Source organism: Pelodiscus sinensis, chromosome 28 (assembly GCF_052426305.1).
Source record: "Pelodiscus sinensis isolate ZL-2025 chromosome 28, ASM5242630v1, whole genome shotgun sequence".
NCBI lineage: Eukaryota > Metazoa > Chordata > Testudines > Trionychidae > Pelodiscus > Pelodiscus sinensis.
The window spans coordinates 16419842-16436068 of NC_143079.1; the positions used below are offsets into that span (position 1 = coordinate 16419842).

At 42.9% G+C, this 16227-nt stretch overlaps 1 protein-coding gene across 4 annotated transcripts in view; it reads left to right on the top strand.

Annotated features, from left to right (window-relative positions):
* GFPT1 (glutamine--fructose-6-phosphate transaminase 1) overlaps positions 1-16227 on the top strand; it is a 63900-nt gene that overhangs the window by 31717 nt on the left and 15956 nt on the right. The window contains exons 6-16 of one of the 4 annotated variants that reach the window (XM_089773863.1): positions 1019-1153; positions 3769-3830; positions 4551-4630; positions 4738-4791; positions 8667-8772; positions 9984-10147; positions 10552-10647; positions 10992-11089; positions 12460-12580; positions 14998-15045; positions 15675-15832. In XM_089773863.1, coding sequence (XP_089629989.1) covers positions 1019-1153; positions 3769-3830; positions 4551-4630; positions 4738-4791; positions 8667-8772; positions 9984-10147; positions 10552-10647; positions 10992-11089; positions 12460-12580; positions 14998-15045; positions 15675-15832 — 1122 coding nt within the window. The remainder of the gene's footprint in view (positions 1-1018; positions 1154-3768; positions 3831-4550; positions 4631-4737; positions 4792-8666; positions 8773-9983; positions 10148-10551; positions 10648-10991; positions 11090-12459; positions 12581-14997; positions 15046-15674; positions 15833-16227) is intronic. The other 3 variants (XM_075910965.2, XM_089773864.1, XM_075910966.2) reach the window with 3 other exon arrangements.

The window sequence follows — 16227 nt, forward strand, 5'->3', positions numbered from 1 at the left end:
TTAAGAATTTTTGACTGAGCTGTTTTCCCTACTTAGTGAGCTTCTTAACCAGGGCCAGGCTATTCAGTGACTGTTTTGGTGTTCTGCAGGACTCCACTGTTTTCTATGTTCATGGTGAATAGCCCCACTCACAATGTCCCTTGCACCCACTCTGATGCCATGCTTCTCTCTCCTCTTCTCTTCTCACTCTGCTTGGTCCCCTGCCCTTCACAAGACAAGCGTCTCGCCCATCTTAACAAACAAACAAGCCCACCCACGATCCCATCTGCCTCTCCAGGACTTCGCCAGCTCTGCCTCTCCCTTTCATCTCTCTGCTCAATGAACAGGCTTGGCACAATTCCTGTCTAGAATTCCTCTCCAGCCTGTTTCTGCCCCAGTGCTCCACTGACTCTTCTCCACCAAAGTCTCTAATGATGTCATCTTGTGGCTTGTTTTGCTAGATCCATTCAGAATGCTGCTGCAAGCCTCATCCTTCTAGCCTGTCCCTTCGACTGCTTCCCCTCTCCATCTCATCTGTCTTAAGCTACTTGTCTTTGTTGTCAAGGCCCTTCTCTGCTTATTCTTTCCCCCCCACTCCCTCCACTATCATGTTTCATTCACTGTCGAGATGTCAATCCCCACCTCCAATCGGCCTGATTCCAGCCTCCATCATCCACTTGTTACATTTTCAAATAAAGCTTGAGAAGAGCTCCCTGAAAACATCTGCAAAACTACTTCCCTGTCCTCCTTCAAAACCCTCCTTCGCCTACAGAAAGCTTGACAATAGTTAGGGTGCCGGTGTGCTGAGACCCCTGCGTATCTGGCTGCCCACTGTTCCTTGTACTTCTGTCTGCTGGCATCAATCTTTATCTCTTATTTTATACTTAGATTGTAATCTCCTTGGGGCAGGGACCATCTTTCCTGAGTTTGTACAGATCCCAGCACAGTGGAGCCTATGACTAGAACTTCCAGAGTTTAGAGTAATACAAATAATGAACATTCATCGTAATAACCTGGCATTTTTGGGGTTTGCTTTCAGGAAAGCAAAGGGTATGATTTTGAGTCTGAGACCGACACAGAAAGCATTGCCAAGCTTGTCAAGTACATGTACGACAACCGTGAAAGTGATGACATTAGCTTCACCACCCTGGTGGAGAGGGTTATCCAGCAACTGGTAATATAGCAATTAAATTTAAATATTAGTTTATTAAAACTGTTTTTAGACCCAGAAGTAAAGCTCCTGGTGCGGGTCTCACATTGAAATATTTTAGCATAGTTTTTATTTTCAAGTCGGAACACAGGAATTGCTCAGTCTGACCAAGCATTGTCTAATCCAGGGGTGGGCAATAAGTTTTTTGCCGGGGACCACTTCAAAAATTTCTGAAGTGGCCTTGGGCTGCACTGGAAGGGGAGGGGCCAGGATACTTTGGGTTCCCCACCTTCAGATCATGATTGGTCTGGGAGTGGGGGAGTGCCTTTGCCCGCCCCGTTCCCATGTGCCCATGACCCTGGCTGGGAGGAGACTTCCTGATCGGCCTGGAGGAGGAGGAGTATGGGGACTGGGGGTGGTGGAGCGGGTGAAGTCTTCTTCCACCCTTCCAGGAGCTCACGGCACTTCTAAGTGCCACATGCTCCTCACAGGGTGGGGCCAGGACGGAGGAAACTTTGTCCTGATTGGCCTGGGGATAGGGAGAGCACGCAAAGCCTCCTCCCACCCTACCAGGAGCGCGTGGCACTTTTAATCGCTGCGTGCTCCTCGCAGGGGGAGGACAGAGCAGAGGAAACTTTGCATGTTCCCGCCGCCTCCAGACCCTGATTTGCCTGAGGGCTGGGGAGCACACACGGCCTCCTCCAGCCCTGTCAGGAGCACCTGATGCTTCCGAGTGCTGCGTGCTCCTGGCAGGGTAGAGGAAACTTTGTGCACTTCTCCCCACCCCCAAGTCCTAATTGGCCTGGGGGCAGGGGAGTGGAAGGGCCTCCGTGGGCCGGATCCACCCGCTTGGCAGGCTGAATCCAGCCTGTAGAGGCCCCTTTGCCCACCCCGGTCTAATCCAATATGCTGCTGTATTCTGTGTTCTTTAGTAAGTAGTGCAGGAAACCCCATAGTGGACAATTAAAGAATAATCTATATAGAAATGTTCCTTCCAGGCAATCAGTGTTTGGTTTATGCTCTGAAGCACAAGAATTTATATTCCTATCTAATAAACTATGGATTTTTTTCAATTAAATGTTTAATCCTGCTCAGCTTCTAGACTGTAAACTGAAGGCATTGTTCTGTCAGTCAGGAGTGGGACGAGGTCTGATTCCTGATCGACATCGTGTGCCGACAGAAGCCCCTAGTGTGTAGTTGCAGCTGTGTTGACAAGTGTGTGCCAGCTTTATCAGTAAAGCTTGTTGCATTTGCAGGGTCAGTTTTAGTGGGCTATACAAACACAGGTTGGCTTGTACAGCTGTGTCTTTATTAGAAGTACTTAGCTGAGATACTGGTATTCTTACCCTGATGAAAGTGCTCCTAGAGGAGATGTGGCTATCGACGTGACAGCAAGTTGCACAGTTAAAAGTACGGATTGTGGGTGCTTTTTTGTAGTGCTCTGCGTTCGTATCTATATCCACATTCATAGCCGTGAGAATGAGCTGTGCATATCCACATCCCCAGATGCACAGGGCTCTGCTTTATTGCATCAGATGATTGTTGGCACCACGGGCTCTCCACAGTGTGCGCGTGTTTGCAGTAGGATGCTTGTTTCTTTACTCGGTCACAATCTAAAGCCCGGTCTCAGGAAAGCACCTCTGTTTAGGGCAGGATTTAAGCTTGTGCTTATGTCCCATTGAAAGCTTTGAGACGGTGTTTCCTTTCCTGAAACTGGACCTGAAGTTGGTTGGTTGTAAACCTCCAGTAATGAAAGAGATGCTGACCTCTTGTGGAAACTTGCTTGAAAAGCATGTATGTTTAGTTACAGGTCCATCAGCCCCATCTTCTGAGGGTTTTTTTTATTAGTAGTCGTCTGCACAGTCCTGTGCATAAAAACAGCATCAAAGCACTTTGCTTCCTCCTGGTGCTATTTTGCTATTTGAATAGCCATGGGGTGACAGGAGAATGGCAGCAGCCCTAGGCAAGGCACCAATTTTGCATAGCACCTTTGGTGGCTGTGGGAGGTGTTCCAATGGCGTGAGAGCCCAAGCGGTTTGGCAAATAGATTCAAGTCATTCAGCACAAAGGTTTGTTGGCTGGATCTTTTGTATGTCGATTGTGGGCTGGGCACTCCAGAATGGTTGCTACCCTGTTTTAATGGGGTTGTGAGGGCTCAGGTTACAGGCCTGGAGGCTGCAGCTGAAGCCCTTGGGCTCTGGCTTTAACCCACCCCACCTCCCACTTGGGTTGGAGGGGCTCCGAGTTTGGTCCTGCCTATCCGGGGCAGCAGGGCTAGGGCAGACTCAGGCTTCGATTCCCCCTTCTGAGGTCGCGGTGCGATGAGGTTTGAGAACCTCTGGCACCGTTTGCCAATTCACCACCATCTGAACTGCTCTAAGAGCTTCTACATTGGTAGTCAGTTGAGGCTAACTAGGGAGTCCTGCTTTTTTAAAAAATAACTGGTTTAGACCAAGGGAATGAAAGGACATGGTTTCAAAACTAGGCACATGAAATACTGACTCTGAAAAACGCACCAACAGACAGTTGTTGGATTGAATAAGAATATTCTTATAGGTGCAATGTACATGCTGGTATTTGAAAAAGTTGGCTGTAAATGTCATTTGTAATGGTATCCTCATTTGTGTCCTTTCTTCCAGGAAGGTGCTTTTGCCCTTGTTTTTAAAAGTGTCCATTATCCTGGTCAAGCTGTTGGCACGAGGTAAAGATTGCTATAGTAAACAATGTATCTTTCAGTGGACAATATTTTCCTTTTATCTGCAGTCATAGCCAATGCAATTTCGTAAACTCTTCCTCTTCTTGCTGCTGATGGCGGTGTATCAGTCCGAGGAGAGTAACCTAGGGGATGTTCTCCCTGCATTGTTTGAAAATCTGATTTTTTTTAATGTAGTTTACTTTTTTCTTCTCTTTCCCCCATCTCTTGTTCATAAGGTCCCTCTTCTGAGAAATTCTGAACTACCAGATTCATTCTCAGAATCTCACTTATACCCATGTAAAACAGGTCTGAAATCACGATGTTTAAAAACTGTTATTCAGGTAAACGTTTAACTGTTGCACATTTCAGCAGTTACACACTTACATGCAGGCAGGAGTGGGCGGGGGCAGGCCAAAGAGATTTAGCCACACCATTCCCATTAATTTGAGCTAAAATTGTATGGCTAAATCGCTAATGAGCTTTGAAAACCGCATCCTCAGTGTTTGGGGGAGGTTAATGTAACTGAGAAGAGAATTTTGTCCTAAGTTTTGCGGCCTCCTTCACTTGCATTAACCAATTGATTGTTTGAGAAGAGTGTCAATAAAACAAGCTGGATGAGGTTAATTGGTTTTGATATCGGGGTGTTGAACAGCAGTCCCTCTAGTTTCAGGTTGGTACATTGATGCTCTGTGTATCATCACTTAACGCTCCATGTTTAATATGCAGACGAGGAAGTCCCCTGCTGATTGGCGTTCGAAGTGAACACAAGCTCTCCACTGACCACATTCCAGTACTGTACAGGACAGGTGAATTGTACAGACTGTTTCTCTTTTAATTTATACTGTTCCATTTAAAAAATGATTATTTTCACTGATTGTGTGAAGTTATTTTTCTTTTTTTGTTACACTTTCAGCTGTGCAACCTATAGATCATTCTGTGGGTGGAATATCCATAGAACTGGAGAAAGGTGCCTACTTGAGACATACCTATAATACAACAAGTTTTGCCTTTTCTTTGAAAAAGAATTGATAACAAGGGAAATTAGCTTGGCCTCCTTAGGATGTGGTTATTGCTTTCCATGTAGCAAAATGAAACAGACCCAAAGATTTTTACTTTAGAATACCCCCCCCACCCACCCCAAAACTGCTTTCCCGTAAGTATGAGTGTTACAGTGATTCTGAATATATTGTGAGTTTAATTTGGCTAATTGAAGAGGTTCTTTCATGAGTTCCTTGTGGGATTATTTACTGCGCGAAAGAGTGAAATAAGATTTTTTTTTTTTTTTGTAAAAGGGATGGGGGTAAAAAACACTGAAATTATACCCCACTGGAATTAGAAAACACTTTCACATTGAGAAACCTCATCACCAAAGCAAAGTGGTTTGAGCAAACTGTTCATCTGATCTGCAGCATGTGATTGATACAGTGGGGTTCACATTGTAGCTTGGGTTTATTTCACTTTTTAGATCCTGACTTTTTTCCCCCAAAAAAATCTATTTCTGTACTTGAGTTTGGGGCGTGCCTTTAGCTGTGATGAATCATTGTTAATTAACAGTCTAATCTGTTTTCTCAAGTTCTCCTTTTCTGTTTTAAAAATAGCCTTTCACGCACCGTCTGACACAGTGTGAGGTTGAACTAGGAGAGTTCTTTATAAGGATTCATAAGGAGCTAGGAAGGGGATAAGTCTCCGTAGTAGCTTGGGGCTGAATTTAATTTCATGTAGGTACATCATAATGGGATGCACATGTTAGGAATAGCGAGTGACCTCAATAACAAGGCAGTGTCATGATGTTTTAGAGGGTTTTGGAGCTATGGAGGTGATCGTGGACTGGTCAGTGTAGCCAACTTACACTTAATTTTTGAAGTGAAAGGAGTAGGTGATTTCGGCTTCTCTCCATCTCTGTAAGCACAGATAAAGGTCTGGTGGCATACCACAATTTGTCTAATTAAACTGCATTAAAATGGTTGGTTTCTCACTTTTCAAAAACAGTTCATGCCTGTGGTAAGACCTACTGCTGGCAGCTTAGCAAGATGTGCTGCTCTTCCTTTGGTAGCTAGCAATCGGGTTTCATATTATCCCAGGAAATGCATATAATGGCATGTGGTTTTAGGTAAAGACTGTGAATTAGCCTATGCCACTCTGTCTTTGCAAATGCCTCGCAAAGCAATTTCAAAGGTAGCCTTGCTCAAGTAAGCACGGAAAGTACCTCATAGTAAGTAGAAGCTAATATTATTCTCTGCCATGTTAGCATTTTAAAACTAGGCTATACTTGAAAGTGCTACAGGGGGTTGATGAAGTATCACAATATGCCCAGCAGTTTTTCTTCCAAGGGATTTTGAAGTGCTCGTTTTATTCTCCCCCAATTATCTACAAAATCTCCACCTATTTTTGCCCCGAGTAGATAGCAATCATTGTTCTGAAGGTGAGGACTTGCTGCTCTGTGTCTATTAAATAGTAATACATGGCAGCCAGGTGACCTATATCAGTGATCCCATATATCCACTGATGATATGCAGTTGGCTTTGGTTAGGTGAAACTGACCATTGTAACTACTTAAGTAGTGATGACTAAAAGATTGAATCTAATGCATTTTATTACATGAAACAAAACAGCATGAATTTGCTCTCAAGGCTGATCCATTCCCCATTATTTAGACGTGTGTGTGTGTGTGTATGTGCTGTCTTGCATATGCACGCCCTCCTATTGTATTTACAGCTGATCACTAAGTATTGTCATTGGGATTGTGCAACACAGGGTGTTTGCTCTTTGGAAAGCAATGCCAGTGTAATAAAGATGATGTGGTGAAATGTGCCTGGGAAAAGAAAATCTGCATGCTTTAATCAAGGGTGGGCGTTTTATTGGAGAAGGGACACTGGACCCATTGCTCTGCCTTTTCTGGTGGTTGTCTGTTTTCTGGTTTGCAAACTGAAAGAAAAAGTCTGAGGTGCTCTGAACTGTTGGTTTAGCGGAACTTCCTTATTTTTCATCAGTATCAACATGAAACTATTTTTGATTATAGAAAAAAATGGTTTTGGAAAACATAACTAAATTGCAGCTGTATGAATTTTAATATTAGCTATTGTGTGGAGCCCCATCTAAATCAATGAAGTACATGGTCTATAATTGAAATGCCGCCCAATTTATGCTATTTTAGTCAAAGTGAAATGATCAGGGTTGTAGATTATATTCCTTGTAGTATATATCAATGTAAAATATGTCCTCTAAACTTGCAGTTTCTCTTGTAACCCATCTATCCTCTGTGTCTTCTGCTTTTTCTAATCATCTGCCTGCCATGGCAGAGTTGCTCTCTGTCTTGTTACAATGTTTTGTCCAAATTTAAATATTAAGTAACACTTTCCTTAAATTATATTACAGTGTCTTCACTGCTAAATATTTCTTGAAGTTAAGAAAAAAAATCTAGAGATAGTTAAAAATATTGAAATGCTATAGAGAATTTTCAGTGAAATTTCAGGCTTTTGGAAAATTTTCTACCAATTCCCCAAAAACGTATCCTTTGATTCAAAGATTATTGCTGTTAGTTACGCCTCCCTTGGACCAACAGAAGTTATTCCTATGAGCGGTTAAATCTGAGGGTACGTCTAAACTACATGGCTCCGTCGACGGAGCCATGTACATTTGTTGTTTTGGCAAAGTCAAATGAAGCCGCGATTTAAATGATCGCGGCTTCATTTAAATTTACATGGCTGCCGCGCTGAGCCGACAAACAGCTGATCAGCTGTTTGTCCGCTCAGCGCGCTAGTCTGGACGCTCCCCTGCCGACATCAAAGCCCTTTGTCGGCAGCCCCGTTATTCCTCGTGGGATGAGGTTTACCGGGGCTGCCGACAAAGGGCTTTGATGTCGGCGGGGGAGCGTCCAGACTAGCGCGCTGAGCGGACAAACAGCTGATTAGCTGTTTGTCGGCTCAGCGCGGCAGCCATGTAAATGTAAATGAAGCCGCGATCATTTAAATCGCGGCTTCATTTGACTTTGCCTATGTGTCTAATCTACATGCCTCTGACGACAGAGGCATGTAGTCTAGACACAGCCTGAGTGTCCAAATTGCAGGCTGCTGGTGTTACAAGCTTGGACCAAAATTATAAGAAGCTCATTTGTCAGTTGCTCCACTTGTAGACTCATGCAGACAGTACTGTGCTCTCATGCTCCATAGCCTCTGTGTGAACACTGCTAACAAACGGACCAGGAGAGAGAGTTTGCTTTTGGGTTACATCTTTTGAGCCGCACAGAAGACCATGTGATTGCACAGGTGTAGTAGAGGGAAGAGATTGGTGTGGTGAATTTTTATTAAGCCTGGGGCGATGAAGTCCTGCTTGTTTCTCAAACTCTAGGGTGCGTGTGCCCAGCAGTTCTAAAAAAAGTTTAGACTTGTAAGTAGGACAGAGTGAGAGAAAAAATATTGATATTGAATAAATTCAAAACCTCCAGAAATGGAATAGAGTCGCACAGAGATTTCCGAGCATAGTTCTTTTACTGATGTTTTCTATAGACATTCAAGAAGTATGGAACATCTTTGTAGTATTTTGAGCATCAAGTTAATCCAAAAAGCTTTCATTGCCATGTGAGCAACCTAGGAAAGAGCTCAAGAATGGGAACAAACGATATATTGCCCAGAAAAAAAAACCTGATCACTTTGGCTAAGCCTCTTTTCATCAGTGTTAAATTGATTCTAGTGCCTTGATCTTAAAAATGTGAAGTGTTCAAAATAAAGCTTCATGTTGATACTGTGAGTTGGGAACTGTGATCAAGGCTGACATATTCCAATGCCTTATTTATTGTGCAAGTGTAGGTGGCACTAAATGCTAATACAGTGTCCGACATTCCAGGTAAAGACAAGAAAGGAAGCTGCAGCCTCTCCCGTATTGACAGTACCACCTGTCTTTTCCCCGTTGAAGAGAAAGCTGTGGAGTACTACTTTGCTTCTGACGCGAGGTAAGATTCTGTAAATTCAGAGCCCAAATGAATAACTTAATACAACTGTTGCTTTATCAATAACACTTAACTGTCACAGTGTCTTAAAAACATCAACTAGATGTTGCCCCTCAGTACATTGTATGCCCCCTTTTTTACTGATGACAAGGAGTGGGTGAAAGGGAAGTTAAATAAGACTTAAAGAAATAAAGGCTTGAAATATTCTAGTGGCATTGTCCTAGTGCAAATTATGCAATTAATATGATTCCAGAGGTGAATAATGGGAATCTTGTGAAGATAGTGGCCTTAATTAAAAAAACAGACTGACCCAGAAATTATCAGGAGAGTTGTGCAATTCTTCTAAGGCAGTGTTTCTCAAACTGTGCTCCGCGGACCCCTAGGGGCTCTGCGAGTCATCTCCAGGGGCTCCACGAGGTTGACAAACTGGAAACATCGATAAGTACAACACATACAATCAGTGGACCGCTGGGGCTCCGCATACATTTTTGCTTACGTAAAGGGCTCCGGAGCTCAAAAAGTTTGAGAACCGCTGTTCTAAGGACTCTGTGCTTGTTTAATTCCCCATATCATCTATAAAATCTTTTATGTTAACCCTATTGGAGGGTAAAAGATACTGGTAAAAAATTAGCCTTGGTCAATCCCTGATGAAACTGCTACTCTTTAGCATGTTGTTAAAGTAACAGTGTTTGTTCCAGAAGCACCTGTAAGTGTGACAGTAACTGACTTGCATCTAAGAGGTTTGAAGAGCTTTACACATGTGGCCTTTTGATACCCATGTGTCTTACCTGCTTTTTACACAGAGAGTTTCCATGCTAGGTATACAGGGCTCACTATAACCAGCTGATGTATTTAAATATGGTTTGCTCTGTCCAAGCTCAGGTCACAATCATATTTAAAATCGCATCAGTTAAAAGCTTGTATTTTCAAATCTGTTTTTCTAGTATAGAGGTGAGAATAGAGTCCAGTAATGCTGGTTCCCAGTCTGTTGCTTGGAATGATAAGACTACACTGCTGCATAACAGGCTTTGCCTAAGGAATTCATAGAGATTTCTTATAGTGGGGCCTTAGATTAATCTAATAATGGTGCACTAGAAAGTGAACGGTGCAACTTCTTTAAATAAAAAATTGCATGTGAGATTATGAGCTCAACTCTAGACCTCATCTCCTTTGTGAAGTGGTGCCCTATGGCAGCTGACCTGTTCTCTTTATAGCGCTGTCATTGAGCATACCAACAGAGTGATTTTCCTAGAAGATGACGACGTAGCCGCTGTGGTGGATGGTCGTCTTTCTATCCACCGGATCAAACGCACAGCGGGCGACCACCCTGGACGTGCTGTCCAGACCTTGCAGATGGAACTTCAGCAGATCATGAAGGGTAAAAGTTCTTTACATTTGAATATGGGACCGTTCTCTGCCCATGGGAGCCAATGGTTTAATAATCAAAACTGTAGGGTTTAGGATCCTAGCTCCCATTCAGAAGCATCCCTTGCTTCCCAGATTGGTCCCCAAGAGAAAATAGAACTTGTCATTTTGGATCAGACCATGGGACCATCAAGTCTGATGTCTGACCTTCAGCAATAACCAGTTCCCGGTGCATTGGTGAAAGGCCAAATAACAGCAGCGTGCACCTTTCTTGTTAACACAATCACATACAGGAGTGAGAAAAATCACCCCATTCTAACAATCGGCATGTTCGTTGTCATGTGTTCACCTTTTCATTGCATACCTGTTCAATAGTATAATGAAGTTTCCATTGTGTGTGTGTGGTTTCTTTTTAAGGTAACTTCAGTTCATTTATGCAGAAGGAAATTTTTGAGCAACCAGAATCTGTTGTTAACACAATGAGAGGAAGAGTCAACTTTGATGATTACACTGGTAATTTAAATTAATCCTTTCACTGTTTTAAACCTGGTGCTTGCCAAATGGCGGTGGGGTGGTGTAGAGCAGAAGCACGGCCAAAGAGAACGATGTCCTATGTCTACAAGAGGAAGTGCCATTGCAGAGAAGGGGCCTTCCATGGCTGTGTGGGGATAGTTCATTCTACTGACAGAGTTGCCATTTATAATGGCTGCTTCTATATGAGCGCCCTCTCTGCTAGGAAGTAGACTGAGCCAGACTAAGGAGTTATACAGTCATCAGAGGGGCCCTGGGGATCGGTGTGTTATATCTGTCCTTGAGCAACAGGGCTATCCTTACTTTTCCATCCAAATCCCTTACAGTGAATCTGGGGGGATTGAAGGATCACATCAAGGAGATTCAGCGGTGTCGACGGTTAATCCTGATTGCTTGTGGGACAAGTTACCATGCTGGAGTTGCAGTAAGTGGTTGTGACTATTTCCTTGCAAACTGATCTGAATTAGCTGCTGCCGTCTACTGTATATTTTAGAGTTCATGTGTCTGTCTGTGTGTCCATCCATCTGTTTAATCACTCCTCCTAAACAGTGTAAGCTACGACCACCAAATTTGGTTCACAGCTTTCTCTTACAACTTAAATCAAGGTCAGGATCTGATTGTGCCGGGACGATGGGATGTGCATGGAATGGGATTGTTTTGCATCAGATGGAAAGGGAGGGATGTGAGAACAGAGACAGTTATACTCACGAATGACCACAGGGGGGCAGCACATGCCCCAACCCTGGGAAGCAGTCGCTGGCCAGCAGCACGTACCCTGCCACCTCTACCTCCGCTGGGGAGCAGCTGCTGTCTGCTGCATGGCCCCTGTTACCCTGGGCTGCCCCCCAGGTCACTGTGGCATGCATCCCCCATTGTCCCATGTGGCCCCTGCTGCCCACAGGCCACGTCCCTCCCTCTGCTACCCCCCAGACCAGGTTGGAATCTAATCAGCCTCTTCAGCCAGGTTGCAGACAAACACATTTTGTAAAATAATATTTTAAACAATGTTTGATCTAAACAACTGCGTGGTATTCTAGTCATCACCACTCCAGATTGTGGGTCTGTCCCTAGGGATCATATTTCAATATCATGGTCATAAGCAGCCTTTTCATATTACGGATCCAGTGTGACTTTTGAGTCTAGGTCTAGCGAATAGGCTTGGGTTATATTTTCATTGACCTGCATGATGGTGTTTTTACAGTAATATTTTCCAATTCTTAGCAATTTGAGTAGTAATAGAGATGTAGCCGTGTTAGTCTGGTCTAGCTGAAACAAAAGACAGGACTATGCAGCACTTTCAAGACTAACAAGATGGTTTATTAGGTGATGAGCTTTCATGGGCCAGACCCACTTCCTCAGATCAAATTCTGGAAGAAAATTGGCATGACCATATATACCAAAGGGATAAAAAAAAATGAACACACATAAAATAGACAAATCAGATTTTAGAACAGAGGTGTATGGGGGGGAGGTTAATGTCTGTGAGGTAATGATATTAGAGGTGATAATTGGAGAAGCTATCTTTGTAATGGGTGAGATAATTAGCATCTTTGTTAAGTCCCATTCGTAAAGTGTCAAATTTAAGCATGAATGATAGTTGATGAACTGTCTACCTCATAGAAGTGGGTCTGGCCCATGAAAGCTCATCACCTAATAAACCATCTTGTTAGTCTTGAAAGTGCTGCATAGTCCTGTCTTTTGTTTTAGCAATTTGAGGGCTTTTTTGGATTCAGGACCTTTTTGTTAAAATGGGGTTAAACACACTGTAACTTCTTGACCTCTCTATTTTACCAGACCCGTCAAGTGCTTGAAGAATTGACTGAATTGCCTGTTATGGTTGAACTAGCCAGTGACTTTTTGGACAGGAATACGCCAGTCTTCCGAGATGACGTCTGCTTTTTTATCAGCCAGTCAGGTAGGGTTACTCCTCTACTACAAAGGAGAAATCCACAGCCAAATTCTGCACTCTGTGAGTAGGACTCATGGGGAGTTAACCACTGTAGAATTTAGCTATGGAAAGGCTTATCTCATCCATCTTCATACCAGTGCACTGGACACGTACTGTTGTGTTTTGTCCAGTCAGTCAGAAATGTGGCAAAAATGTTTGTGCCCTTTCTCTGGAAAGAATTTTCCCCAATTTAATAAAATAGAACTTGCTGTTATATGGAATATCAGGTTAAAGATGTCTCTTATTGTTCCTTTACACACCTATAGAAGCCTCATCCAGTGGCTTTTGAAATCCATCAGGTCCATAGACATACATAATTTAACACAAACGATTATACAAGAATATATAAAATAGTAAATCACAAACTAGAATGGAGCATAAGGTAAAACACACTTAGAACAAATGGCATTCTTAATGAACTATATTACGCTGAAACCAGATGAATGCATTTTTAATATTAAAGGTCATTTGCAACAAAGCAAGGTCATTATGCCCTTCTGTGGTGTCCTGTTAGTCTGAAAGCTTGAACTTTCATATGAAAAGGCATATTTGGACAGAAATAGTTTTTTTTCCCCTTCTTTCCTACCACTATACAGTAGGAAAAATATTATTACTTTTTTATAAAAATAAAGTTTCCTTGGATGTATGTGCTGGAAGTGCATGGTAGTGTTTCAGCCACTTTGACTATTACAACTTTGGCTCTTGTTTTGAATGCATATGTGTTTGCTGCTTTTCTCCAGGAGCAATGCCGTTTTTTCTAACATGGTTCCTGTTTGTTAATGTATCATAGAGACACACATGCCCTTAAACTTTGGATATCACCAATAAACAGGATTCCCCTGATAATACCTGCATTATTCTTGTTGTCTCCTGGGGGAAGAACATGGCTGAATGTCTCCAAATGCTAGAAAACCAAAGTAAATGTTGAGGTTACAAATAGCCCTTCCTAAATCTTTGCTTTAGCCTTTTAAAAATTCTTCAGTCTGTGGTGATGATCTAAGCATTGTAGCATGCTGTCAGGGATTTCTGAATATTGCTACATTATAGTAAAAGTAGAATTTACCGATAACAACCTTGTTTTTATTACCTCTTGATGATACTTGTATTGTACACATAGGCTGTGTCTAGACTGCATCCCTTTTTCGTAAAAGGGATACAAATTAGACCTATCGCAATTGCAAATGAAGCAGGGATTTAAATCCCCCCCCCACTTCATTAGCATAAAAATGGCTGCCGCTTTTTCTGGCTCGGAGCTTTGCTGGAAAAAAGCGCCAGTCTAGAAGCGGATCTTTCGAAAAATAAAGCCTTTTCCGAAAGATCCCTTATTTTAAGAGGGATAAGGGATCTTTCGGAAAAGGCTTTATTTTCCGAAAGATCCGCTTCTAGACTGGCGCTTTTTTCCGGCAAAGCTCCAAGCTGGAAAAAAGCGGCAGCCATTTTTATGCTAATGAAGTGGGGGGAGATTTAAATCCCCGCTTCATTTGCAATTGCGATAGGTCTAATTTGCATCCCTTTTATGGAAAAGGGATGCAGTCTAGACACAGCCATAGAGGGAAAGCTTGCTTGGGTATTACTTATTAACACTTTCCAGTGAGACATGGCAAAATTAAGGGATTTTTCTGTCCAGTACTGTCTCTGTGTGCAGTAGAAGGCTGCATATACACTGGCATGATTTTGCGCAAATTCTTTTAACGGAAAAGTTTTTCCGTTAAAAGTATTTGTGCAAGAGAGCATCTAAACTGGCATGTGCCTTTGCACAAAAGATTTGCTTTTGCAGAAAAGCATCTGTGTCAGTGTCGACGCTCTCTTGTGCAAGAAAGCTCCGATGGCCATTTTAGCCATCAGGCTTTCTTGCGCAAGAAATTGATGTTACCTGTCTACACTGGCCTCTTGTGCAAGAACAGTTGCACAAGAGGACTTATCTCTGAGCGGGAGCGTCAGAGTGTTTGCGCAAGAAGCACTGATTTCATACAGTAGAACATCAGTGTTCTTGCTCAAATACTTGTGGCCAGTGTAGACAGACAGGAAGATTTTGCGCAAAAGCAATTGCTTTTGCGCAAAATCTTGCCAGTGTAGATGCAGCCGAAGTGTATTTATCAATAGAATTTTATGCTTGCTTTTTCAGAGGCTGTAAATTGTTTTTGTCTAATTCTCTTAAGAAAACCTGACTGTATTCTTCCTGTCTGATGAAAACAATTGACTGAGTCAGCCCCATCTCACATGTACAACCTAGGCCTTTGAGATACCATTTTGAAAAGGGTTAAATTGCATGGCATTTTAAGCCAGATCCAGGCCAGTGTGTGTGACCAGAACACCCCTATAACTTAGACTGATCCCATTGTTTTCTACAGACTGTAGATGCCAAACCATGTTTTGTTTTTCAGGGGAGAGGAAATTTCTGGAGGAAACTACCAAAAATGGAGTCTTAACAGGTTGCAGCACAACTCTTGAGTAAAGAATATTAGAGGCATTTGGGGGCTGTAGAAATTCACACGACTAAGCCAGCACTTACTCCAATGGGCCCAACTCTCTGCCAACCCCAATCTTGCTTTTAGAATTTTTTAACGCCAGAATATTTTAAATAGGTGCATAGGAGGATGTTAGGAATTGTGACATTTATCCTTTGCATGGAAATGTTAACATCATTTAAGATCTTGCATAGGTAGTATATTTGGGCATGATTAACTTGCAACTGTATATGTATTAAATCATTTGACAAAGTGGAGTGTTCTTGACTCATGGTGAATTACTAATTACTAAGGTAGAAGAGAACTGTTTTCATTATAATTTCCAAGATATACCCAAATGTACCATTCCTGCTGAACACTGTTTCCATTACACTAAGCATAAGGGTAACCGTTGATCTCCTTCGGTATCCGTTTCAGGTCTGCAAGTATTGCACATTTCCAGGATGATGCTCTGGTTTGCAATGACATAACAAACATCTGCTGACTGACCTGTTTGAGTTTCAGCAGCCTCCAGTGCAGAGTAGTACAAAGGCTTGTGATCATCTTGCCTATAATTGATCTTCAGTTGTGACTGTGTAAATGTATCTCTGCAGGTGAGACAGCAGATACTTTGATGGGCCTTCGGTACTGCAAGGAGCGGGGAGCCCTCACTGTAGGGATAACGAATACCGTGGGCAGTTCCATTTCGAGAGAGACAGACTGCGGTGTCCATATCAACGCAGGACCAGAGATTGGTGTGGCCAGCACAAAGGTGAATACCATGTTTATAGTTCTCGCGTTCATTGGAAGACTGGTTGCCTCAGCTTTCTAGTCTATCTGAAGCTCATTAACCATACCTGGTATGGGATTTTAACAGTTTATATATTAGCTAACTTCTGCCTATTTGAAAAAAACTAACTCCCAGCTGTGTTGGTACAAATTTAATAAGACTAAAACTACTACAGGTTGGACTTCCCTGGTCCGGCACCCTTGGGACCTGACTGGTCCTGGATGAGGGATTTTGCCGGACCAAGGGAGGTCATATCTGGCCCCCTTCCTACTAGCCCTTCCAGCACTAGACTGACCGCAGGCCCAGCTGCCCTGCTGGTCTCCGCCCCGCTTTCCCTCCATCCAGGCAACCCCGCTTGCAGCACACTGGGCTCCTGC